Below are 26,988 nucleotides of genomic sequence, written 5' to 3' on the forward strand. Positions count from 1 at the left end.
CTTCTATACTGTAGGACCTCTGTTAGTTCTAACAGGTCCAAACGTTTTCCGTTCATTTGTTTTTGAAAAAGCGGAAAAACGCAAAGAAGCGCTGATTCAGGAAGTATCTTTGGAGTCATTCCCAAGTACTCTCAATACAACATTTGTACACTTTAGTTGAACCAGATTTAGAACTTTTCTGTGAATCACTTTTCATAAAACTGATAAAAAGCAGAAAAACGCCTATTTTGTGCGGATCCTCGGCGAAATTTTCAAGCCCTTCCAACAAAAAATTTGTAGAACCTAGCTGAAAATCTGTATCAAATTTATGATTGTTCATTTTCTCTTGAAAAAGCTGAGGAAACGCAAATAATGAACACTGGTAAAACCCCGATTTTGAGCGTATTTTTGACTTAATTTTCAATTGCTTCAACAACACTGCACCCCTTAGCTGATCTTATGTAAAAAAATTGAACATTTCCTGTCGATAAGTTCATGAAAAAAACGCAGAAAAATCAAATCAAGCTTGAAACGCTGGAGAACGCTAGGAAAATGCAGCTGAACCTCCTATCTTGGGCGTATCTTTTGCATAGTTCAGAAGTCCTCTCAAGACAAAATTTCTAGACTCCAGTTGAGCTATTTTGTACTAAATTTCAACATTTCTGTCAATTAGTTCTTGAAAAAGTCTAGAAAACGCACGAAAAAAGCTAAAAAACCGCTGATTTTGGGCGGATCTTCAGAGTCATTTCAAAAATCATCCAATAACATGTTCACAACTCAGCTGAGACTCTGCACTATATTTTAACATTTTTTGCCAATTACCGCTTGAGAAAGCTGATAAAACGCACAATAAAGCTGAAAAAACGCAGATTTTCCCAAATATTTTCTTAGTGCGCCACTAGAAGGCCAATGAACATATTACATACCAAACTTTTAGTTCTGTTGATTATGAATGAGTGAGTGAGTGGATGAATCAGCCAGTGCGCTTTTCATACATATATAATTATCAATATTATAATAAATTATAATAACATAGAAAGATTGAATTCATCAATGTTGAATGTTTTGTGGATGTTGGATATTTTATCAGTGATGATTTAGTGAAGTATTCTTATTCAATTAAGTTTTCAACTTTTCTAAATTTCTAGTTTAAAAATATTTTGGACTCAAAATTGGACAAAAATCATGAAGTATGAACATATAACTATCCTATTTTTGGACAATTTCTATCTAAATTTGGGAAAGGAAAAGTTTTGGGCTTTAAGCCTGTTGTTCGATTCCCAATCATTCATAGTTGAGAATAATATTGTATGTATTAATGTATAAATAAATAAATATGAAATAACTATTTGTAAAAAATCTGGTGTGGTACACTCACACAACTTTCCTTGCTCATTGAACTGGGAGCCTCATTCTTAAACGACAATAATTTAGAGAAATAACATAATGACGATTGGCGGCAACATAATTATTTGAAACTACGATCAGACTACTGTATATGTGTGTATGTAATAAATTGTTTTCAGAGTACTTTTTCCTTTGTGTAAATTGTGAAATCCGATGATTTTTTAAAAGTCGACAAAACAGCTGTTCTACAGATGAAATATCTCGAATATGTGTTATTTTTATAGACTGCTCTACCTACCTACCTCATGCACGAGAAGGAGGTTACAAAGTCCATTTCTCAAGGATGGGGTGAACCCCCCATTAGTTTCCCAAAAAGGAGACTCATGCCAGTTGATGGAGCTGACAAATAACTATACAGAGTATGAATTTGAAATGAATCAGTCGAGTAATTTTTGAGAAAATAGTGAAAAACATGGTTTTTCAGTAATTATCCGCCATTTTTCTCGAGAATATTACGCAGCTCCTGCAATTTTCCTAGAAATGAGACTCATGTCAGTTGATAGGGCTTATAAATAGCCATCCATGCTATAAATTTGAAGAAAATCGTTAGAGCCGTTTTCGAGAAAACTGTGAAAAACATGGTTTTTAGTAATTATCCGCCATTTTTCTCGAGAATATTACGCAGCTCCTGCAATTTTCCTAGAAATGAGAGTCATGTCAGTTGATAGGGCTTATAAATAGCTATCCATGGTATAAATTTGAAGAAAATCGTTTGAGCCGTTTTCGAGAAAATCGTGAAAAACATGGTTATTTAGTAATTATCCGCCATTTTTTCCGCCATCTTGAATTGAATTTTATTGAATTTCTTATTGTCGGGTCCTCATTGTATAAGGACCTTAAGTTTAAAATTTCAAGTCAATCGGTTAATTAGGAATGGAGTTATCGTGTTCACAGACATACACACATACACACATACACACACACACACACACATACACACACACACACACACACAGACCAACACCCAAAAATCATGTTTTTGGACTCAGGGTACCTTGAAACGTATAGAAAACTTGAAATTGGGGTACCGGTACCTTAATTTTTTTTGGAAAGCAATACTTTCCTTACCTATGGTAATAGGGCAAGGAAAGTAAAAAATTATGGTTAAAGGAAGTCAGGACTTACCAACCTCTGATAATGGAAGCCTTGATGTTGGAACAAGGTCTATAAATACAGGTCATGATACTCGTGTTCCTTATGGAGCGGCCATTATGGCGGTCTTTATGGCGGTACATTTGAAATATTCTAATCTGCTCATAACAATATCATGCATTATGCTTTTCAAAAACAATATTCTGGTTCAGATAATATGTAAATTCAGGTTAATGAAATTTCAATAATTCATTTTTTATTATTAAAAATTGTTCTTATTCTTGTAACTTGTTATGGTTCATAAGGAATTGGGACAAAAGGCAAACTCCATAAACAGTTTAAAGTTCCCAATCAATTCAATCTAAAAGTAAAAATCAACAATTCAGTTCCGAGTTGGAATCTAAATATTATTATTGTGTTGGAAGAATTAATTTTACAATTCAAAGCCAAGCAATATTCCTTGAACAATATAACAGAATAACACATCATGTTGTTCAATCTATAATGATAACAGCTGATAAATTTGAAAATAGGTGAACTAGAACCCCATAAAATGGCGATTTTTCAATGCATCACGGGATTGTGTCATGACCTGTATTTATAGACCTAGTGTTGGAATGCTGGGCTCACCGGTCTCTAGTGGTGAAACAAGTAAGTAGTTTCAATGAAGTTCCACCTTTCTCCGCCAGATGACAGTCATATTGATTCTACAAAAATATTTTGGTGTATGAATCAGTATCATTGCAGGTGTCATAAAACCAGATGCCCGGTTGCACAAAAGCCGGTTAAATTACTATGGTGATTAATTTCACATAGGCGTTTTTGAAAAGACTGATTCTCTGATTGGTTCTAGTGGAATTAATCACGATTTAAATTTAACCAACTTTTGTGCAACCGGCACATAGATTATTGAATAATATAATCCTAGAAATGCACCCTCTGTCAAAATTCACAATAAATGAAACAATGGGATATGGGATTTCAGTTGTTGCGTATCGCAAATAATAATACACAAGGAAAAAAATTGGATAAGAGAAGAAATAATAATAATAATAATAATAATAATAATAATAATAATAATAATAATATAATAATAATAATAATAATAATAATAATAATAATATAATAATAATAATAATATAATAATAATAATAATAATTATAATAACAATAATTATAATAATAATAAGAAGAAGAATAATAATAATAGTGGATCTAAAACTGCTAAACTATCGATACAAGCCACTTTCTGTACCTGAGAATGATACACACAAGATGTATTAGGATCGCTCAGAGCTGACTGACAGAACAGTTGTGAACAACCGGTAAGACATTATCATCATCGACAAGACAGCCAGGGTGACTATTTTGATTGATGTTGCATACCATGTTGCCACAGCTTGGAACAATATTACAATGAGAAAATATCCAAGTATCTCCCCCTGGCTGCTAAGATCAGGGATGTCTGGAAGCAGGAAAAAGTTACAACTGTCTATTAATATCTCTACTGTTGGAGTGATCAGCTAGAAGGTTCCAAGGAATATATTAGAAAATATAAAGAAATCAAGAAAGAATTTAAACACAATTATCACAGTACTGATTTCAAGGTCATGATAGTGTGGCACAGTACATCCGAGAAATAGATGAAGAAGGAGAAGAAGAAGAAGAAGAAGGAGAAGAAGAAAAAAAAGAAGAAGGAGAAGAAGAAAAAGTAAACAAGAAGAAGAAGAAGAAGCATTAATTATTATGAATTATTGAACCATCGCAATAGACCCCTTTACCAAAGTCCAAGGATGGTTCTCCAAAAAAGTTGTAAGAACTCTAAGACCTACAACAATATATATGGAAATTGCTGTACGTGAGTGAGTCGAAGGGCAAGTTATATTACAAATGCTGCACAAAACTCTGGCGAGAGGTAGCATCTTCAAAGTCAGTTTATATTATCAAATGCAATGCCAAATGTATTTAAACTCATCTAGTGAGTTCTCCACACATCAAAAATGGTTAAGTGATAGTAATCATCCATAAATTTCTTCACAACTATGAATATAAGTAATTTTAAAAGTGCTCTTACGAGATTCTGACCAGAGAAAAGCTTAATGTAGTTGAACAGGGGTCTGCTAGAAAGCGCTGGCAGTGAAAATGATACAAATCACTTGATACGGTTGCAACTTGAAAGAATCGCAGAGAAGAGAAACGAAACGTTGATAAGTGCTCAGTGACTGAAAACAAAATAGTTTGATTTATGTTGGCATATCATGTTGCCACAACTTGGAACAATATTAACAATATTACAATGAGAAAATATCCAAGTATCTCCCTCTGGCTGCTTGGTTTAGCGATGTCTGCAGGCAGGAAAATGTTACAACTGGCAGTGGAAATGATACAAATCACTTGATACGGTTGCAACTTGAACGAATCGCAGAGGAGAGAAACGAAATGTTGATAAGTGCTCAGTGACTGAAAACAAAATAGTTTGATTTATGTTTGCATATCATGTTGCCACAACTTGGAACAATATTACAATGAGAAAATATCCAAGTATCTCCCCCTGGCTGCTGAGATCAGGGATGTCTGGAAGCAGAAACAAGGTACAAATGTCCCTATTATTATCTCCACTGTTGAAGTGATCAGGTAGAAGGTTTCAGCGTACCTCGGTCGCCTTGGTGTCTCAGGGAGTGCAAAACATGGAATTCAAAAGGCGGTTGTACTCAGAACGGTATCAATGATCAGATCCTTCTTAAATATGAATGAATAGGGATGTAACAAAGTCTTGCCAATTGCCGACTTGGGTTGCGATAAAAAATGCCTCTCTGTAAGTGATGAAATGATTGGATAATAATATTCATAATAATAATGATAATTTTTATTTCCATTAGGATATATACAAGAGAACAAGAAAAATTATATAAAATAATATTTATTACTCTGTATAAATAAGTGATATATAGGTCTGTACTTATAGGTAATGTCGTGAAAAATAATTTGCATGAAGATTCTTCATACACCTATTATGATTATATAGGCCTATTTTTGTTCCCCATGATTCCAGTACATACACTCTCTCGAACCCTGTATTAGCATTTCTTAACAATTGAATAGATAGAAGCAGTTTTGAACTATTGAGGAATGATAGATTTAAAATTAGTAACAATGGAAAACCTGACATCGAATTGGAGAGAAAACAAAGCTCCACATATCTACGGTGAGCATTCATTTTTACGATGCATTGTTGGAGAGTTGTAGGCCCTGAAACATCAAAAAATAAGATTAAAAGCTGTTATTTTAACAATTTCACACACTTAAGAGCCTATATCTCGAAAACTATTGGAGATATCACAAATCACCACAGTACAAATATTGTAGAGAATTTATCAAGTATCATTTTTGAATTGTTAGTCATGTCGGTTGAACGTATTTTCTCCGAAATATGAGCGTGTAAGCAAAACATTGAAAACTGCAACTTTTAAACCACCCTCATCCCTTTAGCACACGGGTTAGGGATAGGGACTGTTGATATGTTCGACCCCTAACTGGTCCCAACAAAGCTGCAAAGTCAAAAATTTTGTTCAAAACACTCTCTCCAAATACCTTTGTCAATTGTTCTATTTTTGCATAACTGATCTCACACTCAACAATGAAGCTGCTGCAACAGTCGTGAGGATGTGCGTAAGCTTGTGAAATTATACATCAAATAAAAGAGAATTTGATGCTTTATAAGTTCATGATCAGCATGAATTTTCTCCATTGAAATTGAGAAGTTACAATAGCAAAAATATCTTAAAATCGAAGGAAAATGTGTCTTTTTCAATCACATATTTTAGAGCGGATATCTCGAAAAGTGAGAGTGATATAGAAAAAGTTGTAAAATCAAGATTGTAGGAAATTATGTAAGCTTTAATTACTTATGGAACAGTTATGTCTGTAAAATGTATAATTTTCGAGTTATATGCGAGAAGCCAAAAAATGGACGACTTGGATTGCAATAAAAGATGCTCACTTTGTAAGTGATGGAATGATTGTAAAATAATAATTATAATGATATTTTCGATTTCCACAAGAGAATAAGAAAAAAATTATATGGAAAAATATTAGTTACCCTGTATAAATAAGTGATACAAAAGTCTGTATTTATAGCTAACTAGTAGGTAACCCGTGCTTCACAAGGGTCTATTTTAAAACTGCAAAATGAAAACTTGACGTAATAAAAAATAGAAATTTGAAAATAGACCTATAACCATCCTCGGTTAATGAAGAGTCTGTATGCAAAATTTCAAATTAATCAGTTGAGTATATTTCAGACGTGATGATGCATCAAACATAATTCCCTATTCCTTACGTGTATAAGCCAGTTCTTTCCTTTTTTATAGTATAGAAAACTGAAGAATACATAATACTTGGAAACCTCACAGAATCATATTGATTTTTCCAATACATCAATAAATTTTAGTTCGACTAGGATCCTCCTCAATTTGAATCAGGAGTTATACACTTTTGTTTTCCCAATTCCAGACAAAATACCTAAAATACTCGTTTCACTGGGAATTCGTGTCTGATAGTACATTATAACTGAAGAATATAAATTATTTCTTATTTTATTGTGATCTATTCATGTTTTTCTTATGAAATTCAATTATAGGCCTACAGCATGAAGAAGACTATGTCCAATCAATTTGTACTGTTGGCAAAATTTTACATTAAAAATAATTATTTGATAAAATCCAAGTTCAATAGTAATGAAAACAAATTCCTTCAAAAAATAATTGATAATAATACGTTTCGAGGGAAAAAATTAAGAACAAAAAAAATGGGACACCTCGGGAATTCGAACCGAGGAACTATCGCTCAGTAAGCAGGCCTTTTACCGCTGAGCTAAATAGACGTTCGTAAATAGTAGTCTTATAACCTGATCATAAATAGACACACTTTGAAACTTCATGTAGCCTACGGTAGCATAGATGAATTTGAACATTAATTCTGAAAAATCTAGAAGGAAAATTGAAATTTGGGCTTCCAGGTGCACGAGATTGATATTTTTAGAATCTATGTTTAAAATTTGGAGATCTAAATCATTCCAGTTTTTCCGGTATGCAATCCACAAGTTGACATGTTTTGATGCGAACAAATGAACACACGAACAAACACAACCCTACTCTCTCTTATTATATAGAAGTCAAGATGTCATGAGGAAATATTTTGCATGAAGATTCTTGATACACCGATTATGATTATAGGCCTATTTCAGTTCCCCATGATTCTAGTACGTACACTCTCTTGAACCCTGTAATAGCATTTTTAAACAATTAAATAAATAGATGCAGTTTTGAACTATTAAGAAGTTTTAGATTTTAAATTAGTAATAATGAAAAAAAGAAGCTGGCTGGTTTGGATAAGTTGAAAAATTAACTACCCATAGTTTGTACTATATTTAGCAATTGTATTGAACATATGAACAATATACACTTCGAAATCTAGGAAGAATTTGAACAGATTTATCGACAGTACTGATCTCAAGATCATGATAGTGGCATAGCACATGGGAGGAATAGATAAAGAAGAAAAAAAACAAGAAGAAGAAGCATCAAATAATATGAATTATGAACCATCGCAATAGACCCCATTATTGAAGTCCAAGGATGGTTCTCCAAAAAAGTTAAATTAAAATAAAAGCCGAGACTCCTGAAAAAAAGTAGACCCATGCTCAACGTGAGTCAAATGGCAGGCTATATCACAAATGCTGCACAAGACTCTGGCGCGAGGTAGCATCTTCAAAGTCAGTTTATATTATCAAATGCAATGCCAAATGTATTTAAACTCATCTAGTGAGTTCTCCACACATCAAAAATGGTTTAGTGATAGAAATCATCCATGAATTTCTTCACAAATATGAATATAAGTAATTTTAAAAGTGCTCTTACGAGATTCTGATCAGGAAAAAGCTTAATGTAGTTGAACAGTGTTCTGCTAGATAGCGCTGGCAGTGGAAATGATACAAATCACTTGATACTGTTGCAACTTGAAAGAATCGCAGAGAAGAAAAACGAAACGTTGAAGAGTGCTCAGGGACTGAATGCAAAAGAGAAGAAGAAGAAGAAGAAGAACAAGAAGAAGAAGAGAGAAGAAGAAGAAGAAGAAGGAGAAGACTGCATCACGTTCGATTGATTATATTCATCAAATTAATGGCACAGTGGCAACTGGCAAGGCACCAACGTTTTATGCTCCTTTTTTCAATTCACACTAGACTAGCTGCTGGTAGCCCGTGCTTTGCACTGGCGAAAATTTGGTGTTGTAGATTACCAATCTCCTTATGTCTAGGAAACATAGGAAATAGAATGATTATTGATCATTTTTAAAAATCACTTGAATAATCTTTATGAGAGTTGAAAATTTCCAACAAGAAATGGATTTGATATGTCTCGAACCCGCAATCCTTGATTCAATGCCCGCGGGCACCACAAGATAAGCTAAGGAGTCCTTTGGAGTGCGCACTGTTTGGTTGGTCTTTTATAGTTACATGAACCTTGAATCACAATTCGAAAGAACTTGTTTCCATTATTTCATTAGAATTGAATGATTGATAGCACTAGAAATAAGCACCACCTGATACTCAAGTCTAATTTTATCATACATGGTAATTAGTATCAAAATCGTACTATATAGTGAGCACAATATTAGTTGATTTCTTCATAACTTTGCATTGCCATAAGTGAACTAAGTGTACTAGAGTGAACTAAGCCTCACACTCTTGAAATGTAATAGATTTTTTCAACAACTGAAGCAGTTCTGAAAATTTAGAAAATTTGAAATTTAGAAGCAGTTTTGAACTATAAAAGAGATTTAAGAGGAATGAAATTTAGAACTATAAAATATATTTGAGAAAAACAAATTTAGAATTATTAAGAAAATTTAAAACTCAGAAGAAGTTCAGAACTGTAGAAGAGTTTCTATTATCAAATTATTAATAAGGAATACCCTGAAAATAAGAGAAACTAGTCGGTTTGGGAGAGTTGGAAAATTAATTAGTTTCTACTATATACAGTGTTTGTATTGGAATTATACAATTCGTGATAAAGAAAGAATTCACTCAGAATCATCTATAATACTGATTACACAATTTTGAAAGTGGCATAGCTCATCAAAGATTCAAAGAAAAAGACGAAGAAGAAGAAAAACAAGAAAAAGCATTAATTAATATGAATCACTGAACCATCGCGATAGACCTGATGAGATGACACAGGCCCATCAATGGTTCTCCAAAAAAATCTAAAAGAGTCATAGATAGTAATTAATTATCATGAGTGAGTCGAAGGGCAGGCTCTATTACAAATGCTACACAAAACTCTGGCGCAAGGTAGCATTTTAAATTAAAGTCAGTTGCAATGATAATTGCATTTAAACTCATCTAGTGAGTTCTCTACACATCAAAAATGCTTTAGTGATAGTAAACATCGATAAATATCTTCACAAATTTTATTACAAGTCATTTAAAGATTGCTATTACGAGATTCTGATCAGAGAAAAGCTTAATGTAGTTGTACAGGGTTCTGCTAGAAAGAAATGATAGCGGAGAAAATGATACAAATCACTTGATACTTTTAGCAGGAAAAAGTTACAACTGTCCCTATTATTATCTCTGCTGTTGAAGTGATCAGGTAAAAGGTTTCAACGAAATGTCACAAGTATACACTTCGAAATCTGGAAAGAATTTAAACAGAATTATCGACAGTACTCATTTCAAGATTATGATAGTGGCACAGCACATCGGAGAAATAGACGAAGTAGAAGAAGAAGAAGAAGAAGAGAAGAAGAAGAAGAAGAAGAAGAAGAAGAAGAAGAAGAAGAAGAAGAAGAAGAAGAAGAAGAAGAAGAAGAAGAAGAAGAAGAAGAAGAAGAAGAAGAAGAAGAAGAAGAAGAAGAAGAAGAAGAATAAGAAGAAGAAGAAGAAGAAGAAGAAGAAGAAGAAGAAGAAGAAAGAAGAAGAAGAAGAAGAAGAAGGACTGCCATGGTCACCCATCCGAATGCGAGTCTGTGAAATAGTAATGATCACGTGATGCTGATGTAAAGTAATGGCTTTAGCGGAAGGTCAGTCTCGCGATATGACGTCACCGTTTTCCTGTTGGAATTTTCGAGTCGACTTTCGTACGGAGGAACGTTTTGGAGCCTACGTGCCCGATTATGTGTCATCAGGTCACTTGTGGTTTCTCTTTTTCTTTCATCTCACTCTCTGAGCAACATCCTCGGGTCTAGTGGGGGAGACTACTGTCAACAGACAGGTTGCTGCTAGTGTAAACGTCTGTGCCATCTGGCATGCCACTCGTGGAAAAGACCCAACCAATGTGTGTTTGGACAGCATGCTGGTGCTTGGTGCTTCGATCCGTTATCAGGTCAGACTCACGTACATTGCTGTCTACAATACTCAGTTACTCACTAGTCCACGGTCGCGGCCGTTAGTTCAAGGACTGCTTGCTCACACTACGGATAGAACCGGCTTCCGCTTACACAGGTATCACTTCAAATTACTACCGTTCCGTATATCACCATTAAACATACACATCCTTCATTAATCTGTATCTCTTAAATATTCATATTGATTAAAACTTTTAATATTTTTTTCAATATTTCCATTAATAAATAAATCCTTAGTTCAAATAATGAAATTAACGTTTTGGTAGAGAGTTAGTGGGGAGGATATTTTTAATATTCTTTCCGAAGAATGGACATTGATATGTCCAAAGCTCCGCCAATTTATGTACATGCATAACAATATAATTATTATCTATAGTTATTATATCACAAATTGCTTTTTCATATCATATACAGTTCAATAATTATTTTCTTAGTCTATATTATGTAAATTCATCTATAATTTTGCTGTATTGTAAGCTATTGTATATAAGTGTATAAGCCAGTATATATTGTAATCTACATAAATAAAGTACTCAATCAATCAATCAATCTATGAATATACTTGTCAAAAATTATCTAAAACAACTAACTACATGATCACTAATCAGTTCATACATTCGTATATTTTTAGACATCTCATCTAAAACTTATAATTACCGTTAAAGAAGAATCCAAGTATATACTAAAATTAGTAGAATTGATGGTGTTGTTGTAAAATCTCTCCATAATAAAAAAACAAAGATATTGTCAAATTTCACTATAATATTTATTAAAAACTTTAAAACAGTGCCATGGTTTCACGTTTACCAACGCATAATCAGCTGTACAGCTTACAGTGAAATCATGGTACTGGTTTAAAGTTTTTAATAAATATTATAGTGAAATTTGACAATATCTTTGTTTTCTTATAAACAAGTGTATACGTTCTAAGGCCTAGTTGCACAAAAGTGTGTTAAATTTTAACAGTGATTAACTTTACGAGATCCAATCAGAGAAGAAAAGACGGGAAGAAAATCTTTTTTGAAAATACTCTGATTGGTTATCATGGAATTATTCACGGTTAAAATTTAACCGGCACTAAGCCTTTCAACTTTATCAATCTGTTTCTATGAATCAACCTACTTCTATAAATATTCAATTGTCACTTATTGATTCATTATGAAGATTCAAATATCCCATACAGTTCGTCTGAGCCATATATATAACTGTTAAGAAGAATTCAGGTCCTTCATTGATAGGTTCCTATGATGTAGGATACTTCTATTTAATTGTCACTACTTATTCGGTTCATATGAAGTTTTAAAATTTCTCCACACCTCGTCTGTTCTTAAGTACTCAATCAATTAATCTGAATCATATATATTCGTTAAAGAATCATGTAAGTAAAAATCCTTAATTATTACACTTCGTCTGATCTAAAGTACTCAGTCAATCAATCTGAATCATATATCATCGTTAAAAAATCCTGAATTCATATGTTTCCATGAGTAAGTCTATTATAACGATTGAATTGTCACTTATTGGTTGATATTAGGTTTCAATATCCCAGAAACCTTGTCATCCCCATCACCACAAAGAAGAAGTCCTTAATTTATATGTTTCTATGGAATAGCCCACTTCTATGAAGATTGAATTATCACTTATTGGTTCATATAAAGCTTCAAATATCTCAAACAGCTCGTCTAAATCTTTAAGGAGCATCAAAGTTCTTAATTTTTTTTCAGTTCCTATGAAAAACCTATCAAATAATGACATTTCGAGTTTGTTTGTCGAACATAAAAATAATGATCTCCCATTAGTTTCTATCATAATAATCTCACCTTGTCTGCACTCTGCAGCTCATATTACACTTAAAATGAATCTGTCCTTCGTTATTTAATGTCTCTTAGATGATAAGTCTTTCCTTCAACCTCTTTCAATAAAGTACTTCTACAAAGATCGAATTATCACGTATTGGCTTTCATAATAACATGCTTCAAATAATCTCAGATGAAGTGAGTATCATTGTTTGAAGAAATATCAAAGTTTATCCGTTTCTATGAATTCCTTCTACAAAGTTTGACAACAATAGTTCTACAAAGATCAAACTATTTATATTACTTATTGAATTTTAGTTGATGGTTTGAATAAAACCTTGTCTGCAGAGTTTATCCGTGCTTCGGAGAGACACGTTAAGCCGTCGGTCCCGGCTGCCTGAAAAGCAGTCGTTAGGTCATGTCAGAGGCCCTGAAATTGATCAGTTGCGACCTGAAAACTCTGACACCAGACCTGAGCCAGCCAGGTCACTCTATATTATTATTATTATTATTATCACCGACAGAAATAAATCTTTGGGCCCACCATTCAATCTATTTCTAGAAAATACTTCTATAAACATGAAATTATCACTTATTAGTTCATATATTATATATTATGATGTTTCAAAATCACAAAACTGAAATCTTAATGGAACTACTTTACTTCAAATTTACTGGACTGAGAAATTTTATGGAACCTCTCCATACTAAGATGAATGAATGAATCAAATCCAATTGGTTTTTATTATCCATGATAACAGGGAACAAAATATTCAAATTATACAACTACGCTACATCTTCTGCAACCAAACAGTCATAAATGAAACTTACAGTTGAACTAAAATAATTAACCATAATAACTAAATCCAACTGCTATTCATATCGAAGTTACAGAAAATACAACATTATTTTTCGAAAAACTTCATGAAAACTTTCCATAAAGGCAAAGCCTGTGTGTGGAAGAGGGTCTCGACGATGATTGGCTAACGTTGGATTGTCCTCGTACCTGCATCTATTAGATTCTTTGGTAAACCTGATATTAATATCGGAAAAGGTTTAAAGGAGTATAAAAGATGTAAAGATTTAGAGTTGAATTCAGACCATCATTACACGACATTTGCTTTATCTGTACAATGAATGAATTATCTCTTCTATGTTCGTTCTCCAAGCCTCCTTTAACCAGTCATTAACATTTTTTTATAAATAGTTGGATTCACCTTCGGTATCACGTAGATTTTCAGGCAGATTTCTAAACAGATATTGTATTTTGTACAGATTGATAATGATGTTCAACTGTGAAAAATAAAGTATCTGATCATACATTAAGGGATGAATGAAACAAATATTGCCTATAATACAAACTATATACATTTGTGAAGAGGACAATATTGTACTGCAATGAGTGATCACTTCTAAAAATTACATCTGATGAAGCCTAGTGGTTGCAGCATAAAGTTTCAATTTATTATTTGATCGGATAATAGAAATTACGCGTAAAGAGAGAAAAATATGGATCACATGATATTTGAGATGAAACTCACGTCCACTTGTATCCTATATTTTTCTACATCATATCTCGCTGTGATACTCAACCACTTTCTGATATATTTTTATTGTGATTTTCGATTTTTGTAATGAGAATCTGAATTTTGGTGATAAACAGGAATTCATTGAAATGAGAATGACATTTTAGACAAGAATCATGCCTCGCAGAATAAGTGAAAATGAGAATTGCTATAAAATTTTTGACGTTTGTCATGATAAAATTTCAATTTTATAAATCATTTTTTCACTACTGCATTGAAATATCATTTAATTTTTCTCTAGAGTGATGATGAAATGATGCAGAATCCGTATTGATGCTCAGCTATCGAACAAATAGATCATTTTAAATAAAAATATAAATCTCAGTACCCTTTTAAATTATTCGATTATATGGTATGAGATGTTGTGGTATTTCACCATAATTGAAAGAATAAGACTAAGTCAATACCACTTTTATTTATTCGAAAATTAATTCATAATCCAGTACCAGGTTTCATGGTAAAACCTACCACATCTTCAGCTGAACTAATAAGTTTGTTGTTGTTGGAGGAACAACAACAACAAACTTGTTAGTTCAGCTGAAGATGTGGTAGGTTTTACCATGAAACCTGGTACTGAATTATGGATTAATTTTCGAATAAATAAAAGTGGTATTGACAATATCAAAGTCTTATTCTTTCCCTTTTAAATTATTTTGTCACAGAATGTTTCGGGCATTAATGCCATTTTCAAGTGATTTTAAAATCACTGAAATTTATATTTTTATTAATATTAAAGAAGCCCTAGAGATAAAAGACAATAAAATGGCATATCAATAATTTTTTAAAACTTATTATATCGCAGGGCATTTGTTTTCATTCACTGCAAGTGATCTATAATATAGATCTATATTATAGATTAATGAATGCTCGCGTTTGATTGGATACAGCACTAGCATTTCAGAATGAAAAATTATGTTTTATCACACTGATCCAATATTTGATTAGATTGAATCGACCACACTTATAATCATTCATCTTCCAATAATTATTTCTTCAGGGAAAATCATGGTGAACTCGTTAAATTCTCTAGGAAGTTAAAATGATGTACAACATGTAATGTAAAAATGTAATTGACCAGCTCAGCAAATAATCATTATCTACCTATATTGACTTTTCATGATACTAAAACAATATGTTAATATTTATAGTTATGGTATTCTGATAAATATATCGTGGACTGCGATTACATACTTGAAGAAGCCGTTCAAACTTTGTGAGAGAAAATCAACCTTTGAATAACTGCTGCCGCGGTAGTCGTGGGTTCAAATCCCGCAAAGCACCAAGTTTTTTTGATGATGTTTTCATTATGCACGCACAAGTGAAAGTTTTCTTATAGATCTCATACACAGGAAAAACCCTACAACATTGATTTATTTGAGTATGTGTAGTATGTGACTATTTTCAAATGATTCTCCTGGAAATAGTTCCAGTTGTCCAGAGAGTCTAATGGAGAGAGCCAATGTGCACCTACTCTCACTACAATGGCTTCTTATTATATTGCACAGTTCCTAATAGAATCTAACTCTAGCCCTACAGAGACACACTTACCTTATGCACACTGGGGTGTTGAACACCCCAATTTAATTTTGCATTTTTCTTTGAAAAATATGAAAAAACGAGTACTAATACCATGCTTCATCATTTCTTAATCATTTTTGTTCCAAGTGCATACATAAGTCAAAAGTAAAGCACTGCTTATCAATATTTATACTAATTTTAGAAGTACGTATGTTCCGCCAAAGTGTTGGAGCTCCTAATCCGGTTTGAACGAATGGCTTGCTCATTGCCAATGACAGCTTCATCAAAAACTCACGTCTCTTCATTTTATTGTTTTTAATCTTAAGTTGTAGAGAATCATAGCATTTATTCCAATCTGATCCATCATCCCATACCACATTCTTAGTGACAATACAAGTAAATCTTTTTAATAAAAGTCCTACGTAAAAGACACTCTGGGGTGTTAGACACCCCAAACGAAGACTAAGATGAGCTGGTGACCTTTTAGAATGCTTTTACTGTCTGGAAGTGGTGGAGAGTAGTTGACAATACTACAAACCTAATTTAGACTGGGCATAAATTCCCATCTGTTTGATATTGTCAACTACAGAACAGAAAAAAAAAATCCCTGGGGTGTGAAACACCCCAGTGTGTCTCTTTAGGGCTAGAACCCTGAAGTGATAATACTGTACTGATAAGTATAGAGATGTTAAGTCAGTTTTTATGTTTTTTTAGAGGAGTAAAAACAAAGTTCGAAAATTCTGTATGAAATTTATGAATCATTATTGAGAGTATTAGAAGGCTAATCGTTGCTCTCCATATTTCTTCTCATGTTCACTGTGTCCAATAATGGTTTCTCACATATTGAAATTTTTTATACAGGTGTAAACAAAAATGTGTACGACTTAAACCCTTCGTATCAAAGTATTTATGATTCAACCCTTTTTGATCTTGATTAGTATCATTTATATCAATACCCTATCAAATGTTGTGTCGCGTCTTGAAGGTTATAAGTTCACTTGTATAATTTATATCATTACCTATTCAATTTCATTTCTCTTCTTGAAAGTTAAGTTATAAGTTAACTTGTACCATTTTAATCAATACCTATTGGATTCAATTCCACTTCTTAAAGGTTATGAGTTGACTAGTATCATTCATATCAAACATGAATGATTTTTTCTGAGATGTATCCATTATACCATGAGAATACTAGAAAACAATACCACATTGACTTAAATCCTTTATACCAAAAAAGAAGAAGTTTTTGTGAATAAGAAGATGTAGGAAAGTCAAAATCGACATTTTGTGACTTAACCCCTTTTCACTTATTAGTACAGTTAATAACTACTATAATTTATAGTTATCTGAAATTATCAGTTCTGAAATTGTACAATATATCTGACACAAGTTTATGATTCAGAATAATGGCCCAGTTTGTATCCCTTTTCTGTATAGGGCTATTTGTAATAAAAATAGAAATATTAAGATAATAAAAATTTGAATTATTTAATCACAACATGTTTCAACATTGATGCCATTTTCAATGGCATCAATGATCGAAACATGTTGTGATTAAATAATTCAAAAAGGGTACTTAGACTTTTATTTTTCTTTCTATCCCAGTTTGTATTTTGTGCTCCAATAACAATATTATTCTTAGTAAGTAAATTGTAAGTGTAAAGTGTAGTATGTGTCAAGAAAGGCCCTAATCACACTGGCAGCGTGACTCAAGTCGTACGTACGACTCCAGTCGCAGATACCAGTCTTCGGGACTTTTCAACTTGACCTACTATAATTTAAAATTGTGTATTATTGAAGGCTTATTTCCATCAAACTCTTTTTAATTGTATAAAATGGGGAATTTAACTTAATGTAAAACAATTTGAACGTGCACCCGCTCATATCCACGCTATTTCACTTCAATTTCTAACCTCACATTATTGAGCATAGCCATAGAGAAACAATAGCATAAGTAGATATCCCATGGTATAGGGCGTTTATGTCGCAACTCTTACTGTTATCTCAAGCCGATAGTTCATGTAATTCATTCCCGTGAAGCTGTGTGACACTGATAGTCTCTCATATTGTGCCGTTCATACACTTTCACGCCAACAAAACAGTAAAATTCTACAATAATCAACAGTAATCGGCTTGAAATAACAGTAAAAGTTGCGACATAAACGCCCTATACCATGGGATATCTACTTACGCTATTGTTTCTCTATGGCATAGCCTAATAAGATAAAGGGTGCTTTAGTCTTACGTCTCTTGGAGACCAGTCTAGTCGCCTTGAAACCCAGTCTTGAGCCCAATAAATGCATCTCAAGTTCATGAACAGCAAGAAATTTAAACTGGTCTTATCATTAGATATTTATGGTTAGTGTTAAGGAGAAATTATTTGAAGTTTAAAGTGAGCTTGAAGGAAGGTTTGGGATTGGGTTTTAGTTTTAAAATAGCAATATAGTTTAATTATTTAGAATTTTTCAAGATTTTTTAAAATTTCTAATCAGAAATTTTATTATCGTAGTTGACAAAACACTCACTTAGTGCGCTGATATATGGAGTCGCTTCGTGGTTCGAGTCGCGATAGTTTGAATAGTTCCCTAGTCTAAAGTGAGTATACCCACTTAGTAGTGATTAGGGATGTCAATCCCGGGATCCCGGTCCATTTTTGTTACCTAACAATCCCGGGATTTTCCAGTGTTAATGCCGGGATTCTCAGGATTAAAAAACTTGAAATTGTGAATCTTTTTTTTCTAAAAATAATCCAATATAGAATTCATTTATGGTGATGAATATGAGTTTTGCATGACTAATTTATTGTTTTAAGTGTTTGACTAATTTATTCTACAGGCACAGCCTTCAGTTGCTTATTATACATAATAAACTGTGCTCTGTACTGGCTAAATAGAATTCGCATGATTTGTAGAATGGTTGTTGATCGGTTGTTATGTCTCTACGTTTGTGTCTGTTTGCACAGCACCACATGACTAGTCTAGACGGCGCAATTATTTGCAATAGTGCTGATGTCATTTCCCAGAAATTCACTCAGAACTTTGAAAAGACTTCAGATATCATAAATGAACAAGCACCATATCTCTGTCTAATTATTCCTCTTCTCTTCGCTTTCTCTATCATAAGTGAAATATCTAGTTGAAGTAAATATCTATTTGGCTCTACGAAATTTCATTTAGTAGTGGTTCAGCGTTTAAAAAAGTTACTCCTAATCTTGAAAACATTTATAGAAAAATAGAATGTTCAATTTTTATATTTTTCCATTTCAATAATATCATCTCCCTCTATAATGAGCCCTTTTCAACTCCACACACTGTTACTGAACAATTTTTCAAAGTTTTTCGATTTATATATCATCAAGCTATCAAAATGAAAAAGTTTCCTCAGGAAAACATTTTTTTCCGACCATTACTTTTTGAAATATGAGCGCCTAAGGTTCAAGTTTTTGGGACAGAACATTTCAAATTCGGTAAGAGATAATTCATGAGATTTAGAGGATTGATTTTTCATGGTATTGCTGATCTAGTAAAACAAAAACTTTCTGCAAATATCAATTTTTGATATAATTATTCAATTCCCTAAAAATGACCAAAAATAACTTTTTGTTGAGTTATTTTTGGTCATTTTTAGTGAATTGAATAACTTTATAAAAAAAATATATTTGCAGAAAGGTTTTGTTTTACTAGATCAGCAATACCATGAAAAATCAATCCTCTAAATCTCATGAATTATCTCTTACCGAATTTGAATTGTTCTGTCCCAAAAATTTGAACTTTAGGCGCTCATATCTCAAAAAGTAATGATCGAAAAAAAAATGTTTTCCTGGGAAAACTTTTTCATTTTGATAGCTTGATGATATACAACGTCGAAAAACTTTGAAAAATATCATCACTAGAAAATTTTTCTAGCCTTTACACCGCCTTAAGGGCTGGAGGAGGTTAGAGTTGACAAAAAAGGGCGTCCAAAGAACGGTTATTGTGGTCATTTTACTTCTTTGATGCTCAAAGTACTACTCATTATTTTGTTAGAATCAATACATTTTTATCGCATATTCTATAGAGTTTCTCAGTATGTATTCCACCAAAACAGTGGAGCTAGGTATTATTCTCAAGGACAGTATATTCTAATGATAACTATTGTGAGGTCCACGTTATAATGGCAGTGGAGAAAGATAGAAGAACAACGTTGCCGAACCTCTGTCTTGTCAATGCCTTATAGACGGTAGCTGATACAGGTCTATTAAAGTAATATTGACTGTTCATTCTAGTCAGTGGAGAAAGATAGAAGTGGCAGTGGAGAAAGATAGAAGAACAACGTTGCCGAACCTCTGTCTTGTCAATGCCTTATAGACGGTAGCTGATACAGGTCTATTAAAGTAATATTGACTGTTCATTCTTGTTTGAAATAATCAATTATATTTTATTAAGCAATAAATTATATTTTTCAATAATTTTATAATGAGTTTACATAATTGAAATGAAATATTTTCTTAATCAATTATTAATTCTACATTGTTAAAAGACGATCTGTCAACAGAACAAAGCGAGAAAGAGATAGCGCTATCCGCTTGATAAACAAGGATAGTGATACCATTGCTAATCAAACACTGCCATTATAACGTGAACCTCACTATAGTAGTTGGGAATCCTTTTTTTGATATGTATTTTAAAAGAATTATTCTCCTGCATTAACCATTTAAGTATTTTCCAATCTGTATCATAGATTATAATTTGATTTGTTGGCATATTATATCAATTTATTGAAACGATAAAAATGGCTTCCATGCATAGTTTTACAGGTCGAACAAAAATATATAAAGGGAAAAGAAAGTTAGAAAATAGTAGAATGTTTTAAAATTCTATTTGCTTTCTGTTATTGGCGTTGAATCAACGCCTGAATATCAATGCATCGTACTTGCTTTTGATAGTTTGTCCTAGTATGTCACGGTATACTTTTAGAAGTCACAGCTGACATCCATATGATTATCTGTGCCTAACAGTAAGTTGACCAGTCACATAATGTAACATCCTTATCGGGATCATGATAGTAATCAAACTATTTCTTTGTTCCTATAGGCTTCGAGATATTTAACGGTATATAGTAGCTTGTTGAATGAAGGTAAAACATTCATGAAATTAATTAATTAATCATGCGAGTGAAAATAATCATTAGGATCACGTTGATGAACTTACAGAATAGTTAATTGAGTCTTATATTGTCATTTAAGATTGAATATTGTTAGACTTGATTAGACTTAGGCCCATATGCACCAGCTCGGTTTAAACGGAAGATCAGCCGTTCGTTTAAATTTAAACCCGAATTGAAAACATTATAATAAATGCGGCAATCATTTCTTCATGTAATCGTGGATTAGTGTTGAACGTAGATGGTTCATATATGATCCTATGAAGTCTTATGTCTGGTACATTGCCCACAACGTAACAGAAATTAGTTTCTAATCTATATAAAGAGAGAATAGGGTTGTGTTCGTTTCTTCGCATCAAAACATGTCAACTTGTGAATTGCATACCGGATAACGGGAATGATTTAGATCTCCAAATTTTGCAAAAAGTTTCTAAAAATATCAATCTCGTGTACCTCGAAGCCTAAATTTCAATAATTTTCCTTCTAGAGTTTTCAGAATTAATGTTCGAATTTCATTCATGGGACATGAATATTTGAAATATAATACATACGATATGTAAATATAGAACTGTGATCTAGAGAGACTAACTTTTCAAAACAGATGTTTAAAATTGGTAACTAAACTAATAACCAGCCCAATTTTGTCAGGATGGCATTACGTTGAGGAAGGTTTCCAAGCAAGATTTGAGTTCTGTGACTCTATTATTTTAGTATATGAAGTTGAAGAACTTATCTATACTACAATAAAAGGAAATAATTGGCTTATACACGTACGGGATAGGAAAATTATGTTTGATGCATCATCACGTCCAAACTACTGGACTGAAATTAACTTAACATTTTGCATAATTATATAGATTAACCGAGGATGTTTCTAGGCCTACTTAAAATTCTTCAAGATTCCACTCGGTCAAGTTTTCAGTTTGTCAATTGTGGAATAGACCCTTGCGGAGCACGGGTTACCCGATAATCAATAAATATAAAGGTGGTTCATCAGAAGATTTTTGTATAAGAAGACTATGTTCCATGAGTAATTATTATAAGTATTATATATTCAATAAAGAGTGGGTAATTAACTAATTATAAATAATATGAGATAATAAAGAGGATTCTATACTAGACATGGTGTATATTATTCAATACTATTATATAATTATCCATAGTTTATCCTATTGATTTCTAGTACCGAAATTTCTTTCTGTTTTTTTTTCAGAAACATTTGACTGAAGAAAATGACTATCAACAGGAGAATACGATTGAGAATTATGAGCTGTATATTATGGATGATATTATTCTTTACGGTGAGTGAATTATAATTGTTATCGAAATATTTGTTGCGAATTTAGTGTCCAGTGGAAAAGCAGTGCTGTGATTTACTGTAATCTAGCTTTTATAGTGCAGTCAATAAATGTGCATATTAATTTTACAATAGCAGTACGAGTTTGTAAGGAGACTTTTGCTGTTTCATTTTCCAAGTAGTAAGTTGGTAAGTTTGATGGCAGATAATTCCTATAGAACCCTTTTGCTTTTAAAAAAAATTATATAAAACACAATAACAACTAGTTTCGGTATTTTCAATCCATTTTCAAGTTTTTTTTAATTGAAAATACCGAACTAGTTGTTATTGTGTTTTATATAATTTTTTTTTAAAAACAAAAGGGTTCTATAGGAATTATCTGCCATCAAACCTTTTGTTTAAAAAAAAATTATATAAACACAAAAACAACTAGTTTCGGTATTTTCAATTAAAAAAAACTTGAAAAGGGATTGAAAGTACCGGAACTTGTTGTTATTGTGTTTTATATAAAACGTTTTTGAAACAAAAGGGTACTATGGAATTATTTTTCAACTAACAAAGCAAGTAGCCCTTATGAAATACTTTATGTATTTACTTAGTCTTCAGACTAGATAGCTATGGCATTGACCAATAAAAAAGTAGGTTGGAAGTTGAAAAGCAACTCCAGCAGATTTGATTGTTGGCACCAGTGAGTATAGAATGTAACATTCATATACTCATATAATTCTATACTCATATCTATAATGTAACATTCGTATACTCACATTGGCGTAGATTTCTGTTAGACATTGGGGGGGACGTACTAGGGATCTGGGGGTGCCAACCACCGAATTTTTTTTTGAAAAATAGCTTATTAAAATGGTGGTTTTTGGAGTACATTTTAATTCGAATCTGTTTCAAATCCTCTTATTCAGCAGTTGTAAATTAGTGGGTAAATAAATTGAACTCTGAGTTAATAGTTTTAAGTTCTACTAAATACAAATTATTTACAGAAAACAAGCATTATTTGTATTGTTTGTTTTGATTACCAACCAAAGCAGGATAGCTAAATAACCATACACAAAGCTGTAATTTTTTACTTAATAGCTAAAACTGTGTTACAAAGATCAACTGCCCTGGTTTGAAAAGAGTTACAGGAACAAAATACTCAGGTATCACAATAAACGAACACCTTAAATGGGATGCTCATACTAAATTCTTGTGCAAAATATCTATATCTATTGATATAGATTCTACTATAGTGATGTACAGGCTATAATGTCAGTGTAGGAAGATAGGAGAAATGGGTTGCCACATTTCAGCCTTGCCACCCAAACAGCTCATACTGGTATACTGATGAATTAAAGTGTTCATTATTGCTGAAAATAGTTAATCATATTCCATTAGTCAGTAAAATATTTTTTAAAGATGTAATAATAAATCTCCATAATTGAGATTAAATATTTTGTCAATTAGTTGAATTTCTACATTGTTGATAAACGATGTGGCAACATCGCAAAGCGTGAAAGAGATAGCGCCATCTGCCTTGTTGAATGATTGACAAGGATAGCAACACCATTGCAAATCACACACTGCCATTATAACGTGGACCTCACTATAGAATACTTTGTACACTGGTCACTCTTGTCATACAAACGTCACTAAGAAAAAAATTTCGTACAACAAGGCCAGTTTATTCACAATTCACAACTAATAATTTGAATCTTCAATAAATTTTTCCCGGGGCACATTGCCTCTACCATAAAATATTGAGGGGGACGAGTCCCCCGTGTCCCCCCCAGGATCGACGCCCATGTAATACTCATATCATTCTATACTCATATTCAGAATGTAACATTCTATACTCATATTTACAATCTTACATTCCGTATAGAATGTTATTACATTCATATTACATTACATTCGTATATAGAATGTTACATTCTATACTCACTGGTTGGCTATATTTTCGCCACAATCTGCTAGAATCTGTTGACCAGTTAATTTGTTGAAATTGACTGTAAAGCGACTTCTTCTTTTAGACAGGATAAGTCAAGGTGGCAAGTTATTGTGGGTGGATCTCTACATTGCCTAATCTTCCATCAGCTCCCATCCAGGCCGATGTTTTGTGAATAAACGTTGATGAAAAGTGACGTAGTCACTGGCTGCCAGTCACTTGCCGTCTCCAATGTTCCCGTCTATAAGCTGCTCAACAGCAGGGTTTTCTATGCATTGCCACCACATACTCATGATCTAATGCAATGCAACTTTTTTATCGTGGAGTTTTTATCAAGGATTGATTGATTGATTATTTATCACATTGTGTACAAATACTCTTGACATGAGGAAAGGCACAACAGGCTCATGCCCAAAACTGTCCCATTTCCAATTTATACTATACTATCCAAATCAAAATTTTGGTTATGTCACTTTCACTTTTCAAAATACAATTTACACTCTTCAATACTCAGATGAACAAGCAAATTTTGAATCAAATAGATACTATTAGACTCTAGAATCAAAAAATCTAGAACAGTAACTTAACCGCATTCAAAAAGTCTAAATTTTGAATTAAACTAGAAATTTTTGAGCTAAAAACTTCACACTTTACAAAAAACCACAGCTGTTATTATTTGATTATTGATTATGAGGATCGTGGAGGCCTACGTGTTTCCACTACACACTGACTTGTTATAATCTATATCCATTATAAGAAACGATTTAAATTTATCAAAGCCAAATACTTTTTTAATTTTATTTTAATTCAAAATACTGTTCTCTACTATCAATTTCTAGGAAACAAAAAGTTTAAACTTCGAGAAGCAGATTATATTATCAATCAGATGTTTTCTCAGGGAAAGGTGATTGGACGTAGACTGTGTCCTTGAACTTAAAATTCTTCATTGGCCGAGAGAGGACCTTGCATCAAAAGCCACTCAATACATGCTTATAAGTGTAGGAAAGAATTCAGCTATGGAGTACTGTGTGCCATGTGACAAAAAATGGTAGTGAAATTTTAATTTGGGATCTATCTAAATTTGGGAGAGAAATAGCACAAGGTTACCTTATTTTTTCTCTCTCTATCATTTTGATGATGTACTTATTGTATAAATGAATAGAGAATGAATGAATTAACGTCGTTACGGGATTAAAAGAACTGTTTGAGTTGCTTTTCCATTTGTCACTTAATTTATACTCGTAAGTTTAATATATCAAAAATTATAAAGTTGAAACTCCAATATTCATTCATAAACAATCTGTATTGTTGTAAATGTGCTTTTGTAATTTACACTTTATTCATTAAAACTTCAAATTGAACAAGATTAAAGATAAAATAAAACATCATCTTTGAACGTATCTCATAAAACTCTAACTTCAACTTAAAACTCTAACTTCAACTAATTATTTACTTGTAAACGTTCGTTGCTAAAACAGTCACCTTGACAACCGTGCTCACATGATATCCACGTAGGGCTACCCTAAGTTAGTATATTATCCTCATATCATACCGCATCAAGATTAATAAATACAAGTAACCACTTCCTCATACACGAACTTTGTCCATGAGGGCCAAATTCACTATCATCTCTCGTCAAATTTTTATATTATTCCTCACTACATTTTCTCATTCCTTTACATTCCCAATATTCATTTTCCTGGAATCCTTTCTCATACTTCTCATTATTTTGATTTGAATAAAAATGTTTGATAATATTCTGAATGCTCCCTCATACTTCTTATTTGATTTGAATAGAAATGTCTGATAATATTCTATCTCTGTGATGAAAACTAATAAGATGATTTGATATTTCAGGAAGTTTGTCAGGCCGGACCCTTCGCCATTTTGAAACCACTCAGGCAAACGAGAGAGACTAACTTATTCAATTTCATGAGGTTGATGGTGATAAGACTTATTTACGGCGTAGCAAAAATGATGGGATTCGAAGAGGGTATTTCAGAGTTCGCGAATGGGGCGTTGGTTCCGCCCGGTGTCGAGGACAATGACGACTATGGTTTCGGATTTGGAGAGAGAGACGATGATTATAACGACGATTATGATGACTATAAGTAGCCTAAACCGATCACCTTTAAATTCCAATTTAAGTTACTATGATGCCAAAATCTGTATACTATATAATTTCGTGTGGATTGACATACACTGCTCAAGAGTACCAATCACTGATTGATTTTCAAGAACGTGATCTATTGTTGCTCCTCAATTATTTATTTATTTTCGTACTCAGACTGATAGTGGAGAAGTTAAGACAAGAGAAATATTGTTTACCAGATATTTATATTTCCATTTGAAACATGAGAATCGAGCTGTATTTATTTTTAAAATATTGTTTTTTGTGAATTTGTACAAAATAAATATACATGTAAATAGCTCTCTTATAGTTGTATTGTTGTGTAACATTCTACGAAAACAAAATATATTATAATTAGGGCCAGTTTCCGAGCTCAGGATCTAGCTAAGTTCTAGATTTTAAACAGCTGGAGTCAGAAAATTGGCTTTCCGAAGCGGCGCGTAGTTCGTAGTCCACGTTTAAATTAAATTTCGGAAAACTAGAAAATTGAACACAAAATGGAGTAAAGAGAAAATAGTGTTGAGTTTTAGTTATTTTGAATTATTTAGGATCGTTTCATCTTGCCAAGGAAAAACGTTTCCAATTATAGAAATGAGAAAATGAAGATTATCATAAAAACTACCACTACGCCCCGTTTCGGAAAACCAATTTTCTGACTCCAGATGTTTAAAGTCTAGAACTTAGCTAAATCCCGAGCTC

The 26,988-nt window shown here is 32.6% G+C and overlaps 1 protein-coding gene across 1 annotated transcript; it reads left to right on the plus strand.

The window, feature by feature from the left end:
• The first annotated feature begins 10,800 nt into the window (after positions 1-10,800).
• On the plus strand, positions 10,801-26,594 carry LOC111048889. The gene is made up of 3 exons (XM_022334870.2): positions 10,801-10,980; positions 22,139-22,226; positions 26,016-26,594. Exons 2-3 carry the CDS (start codon positions 22,158-22,160, stop codon positions 26,271-26,273), a joined length of 327 nt encoding a protein of 108 aa, XP_022190562.2. The 5' UTR covers positions 10,801-10,980; positions 22,139-22,157; the 3' UTR covers positions 26,274-26,594.
• The last annotated feature ends 394 nt before the right edge of the window (positions 26,595-26,988 follow it).

Source organism: Nilaparvata lugens, chromosome X, assembly GCF_014356525.2.
Source record: "Nilaparvata lugens isolate BPH chromosome X, ASM1435652v1, whole genome shotgun sequence".
NCBI classification, from domain to species: domain Eukaryota; kingdom Metazoa; phylum Arthropoda; class Insecta; order Hemiptera; family Delphacidae; genus Nilaparvata; species Nilaparvata lugens.

Bases quoted from the DNA above. Each gene is read 5' to 3' on its own strand.
- LOC111048889 (XM_022334870.2), top strand. From the start codon at position 22,158: ATGACTATCAACAGGAGAATACGATTGAGAATTATGAGCTGTATATTA. The intron at 22,227-26,015 runs GTGAGTGAATTA...TTGATATTTCAG, and splicing joins GGATGATATTATTCTTTACG to GAAGTTTGTCAGGCCGGACC.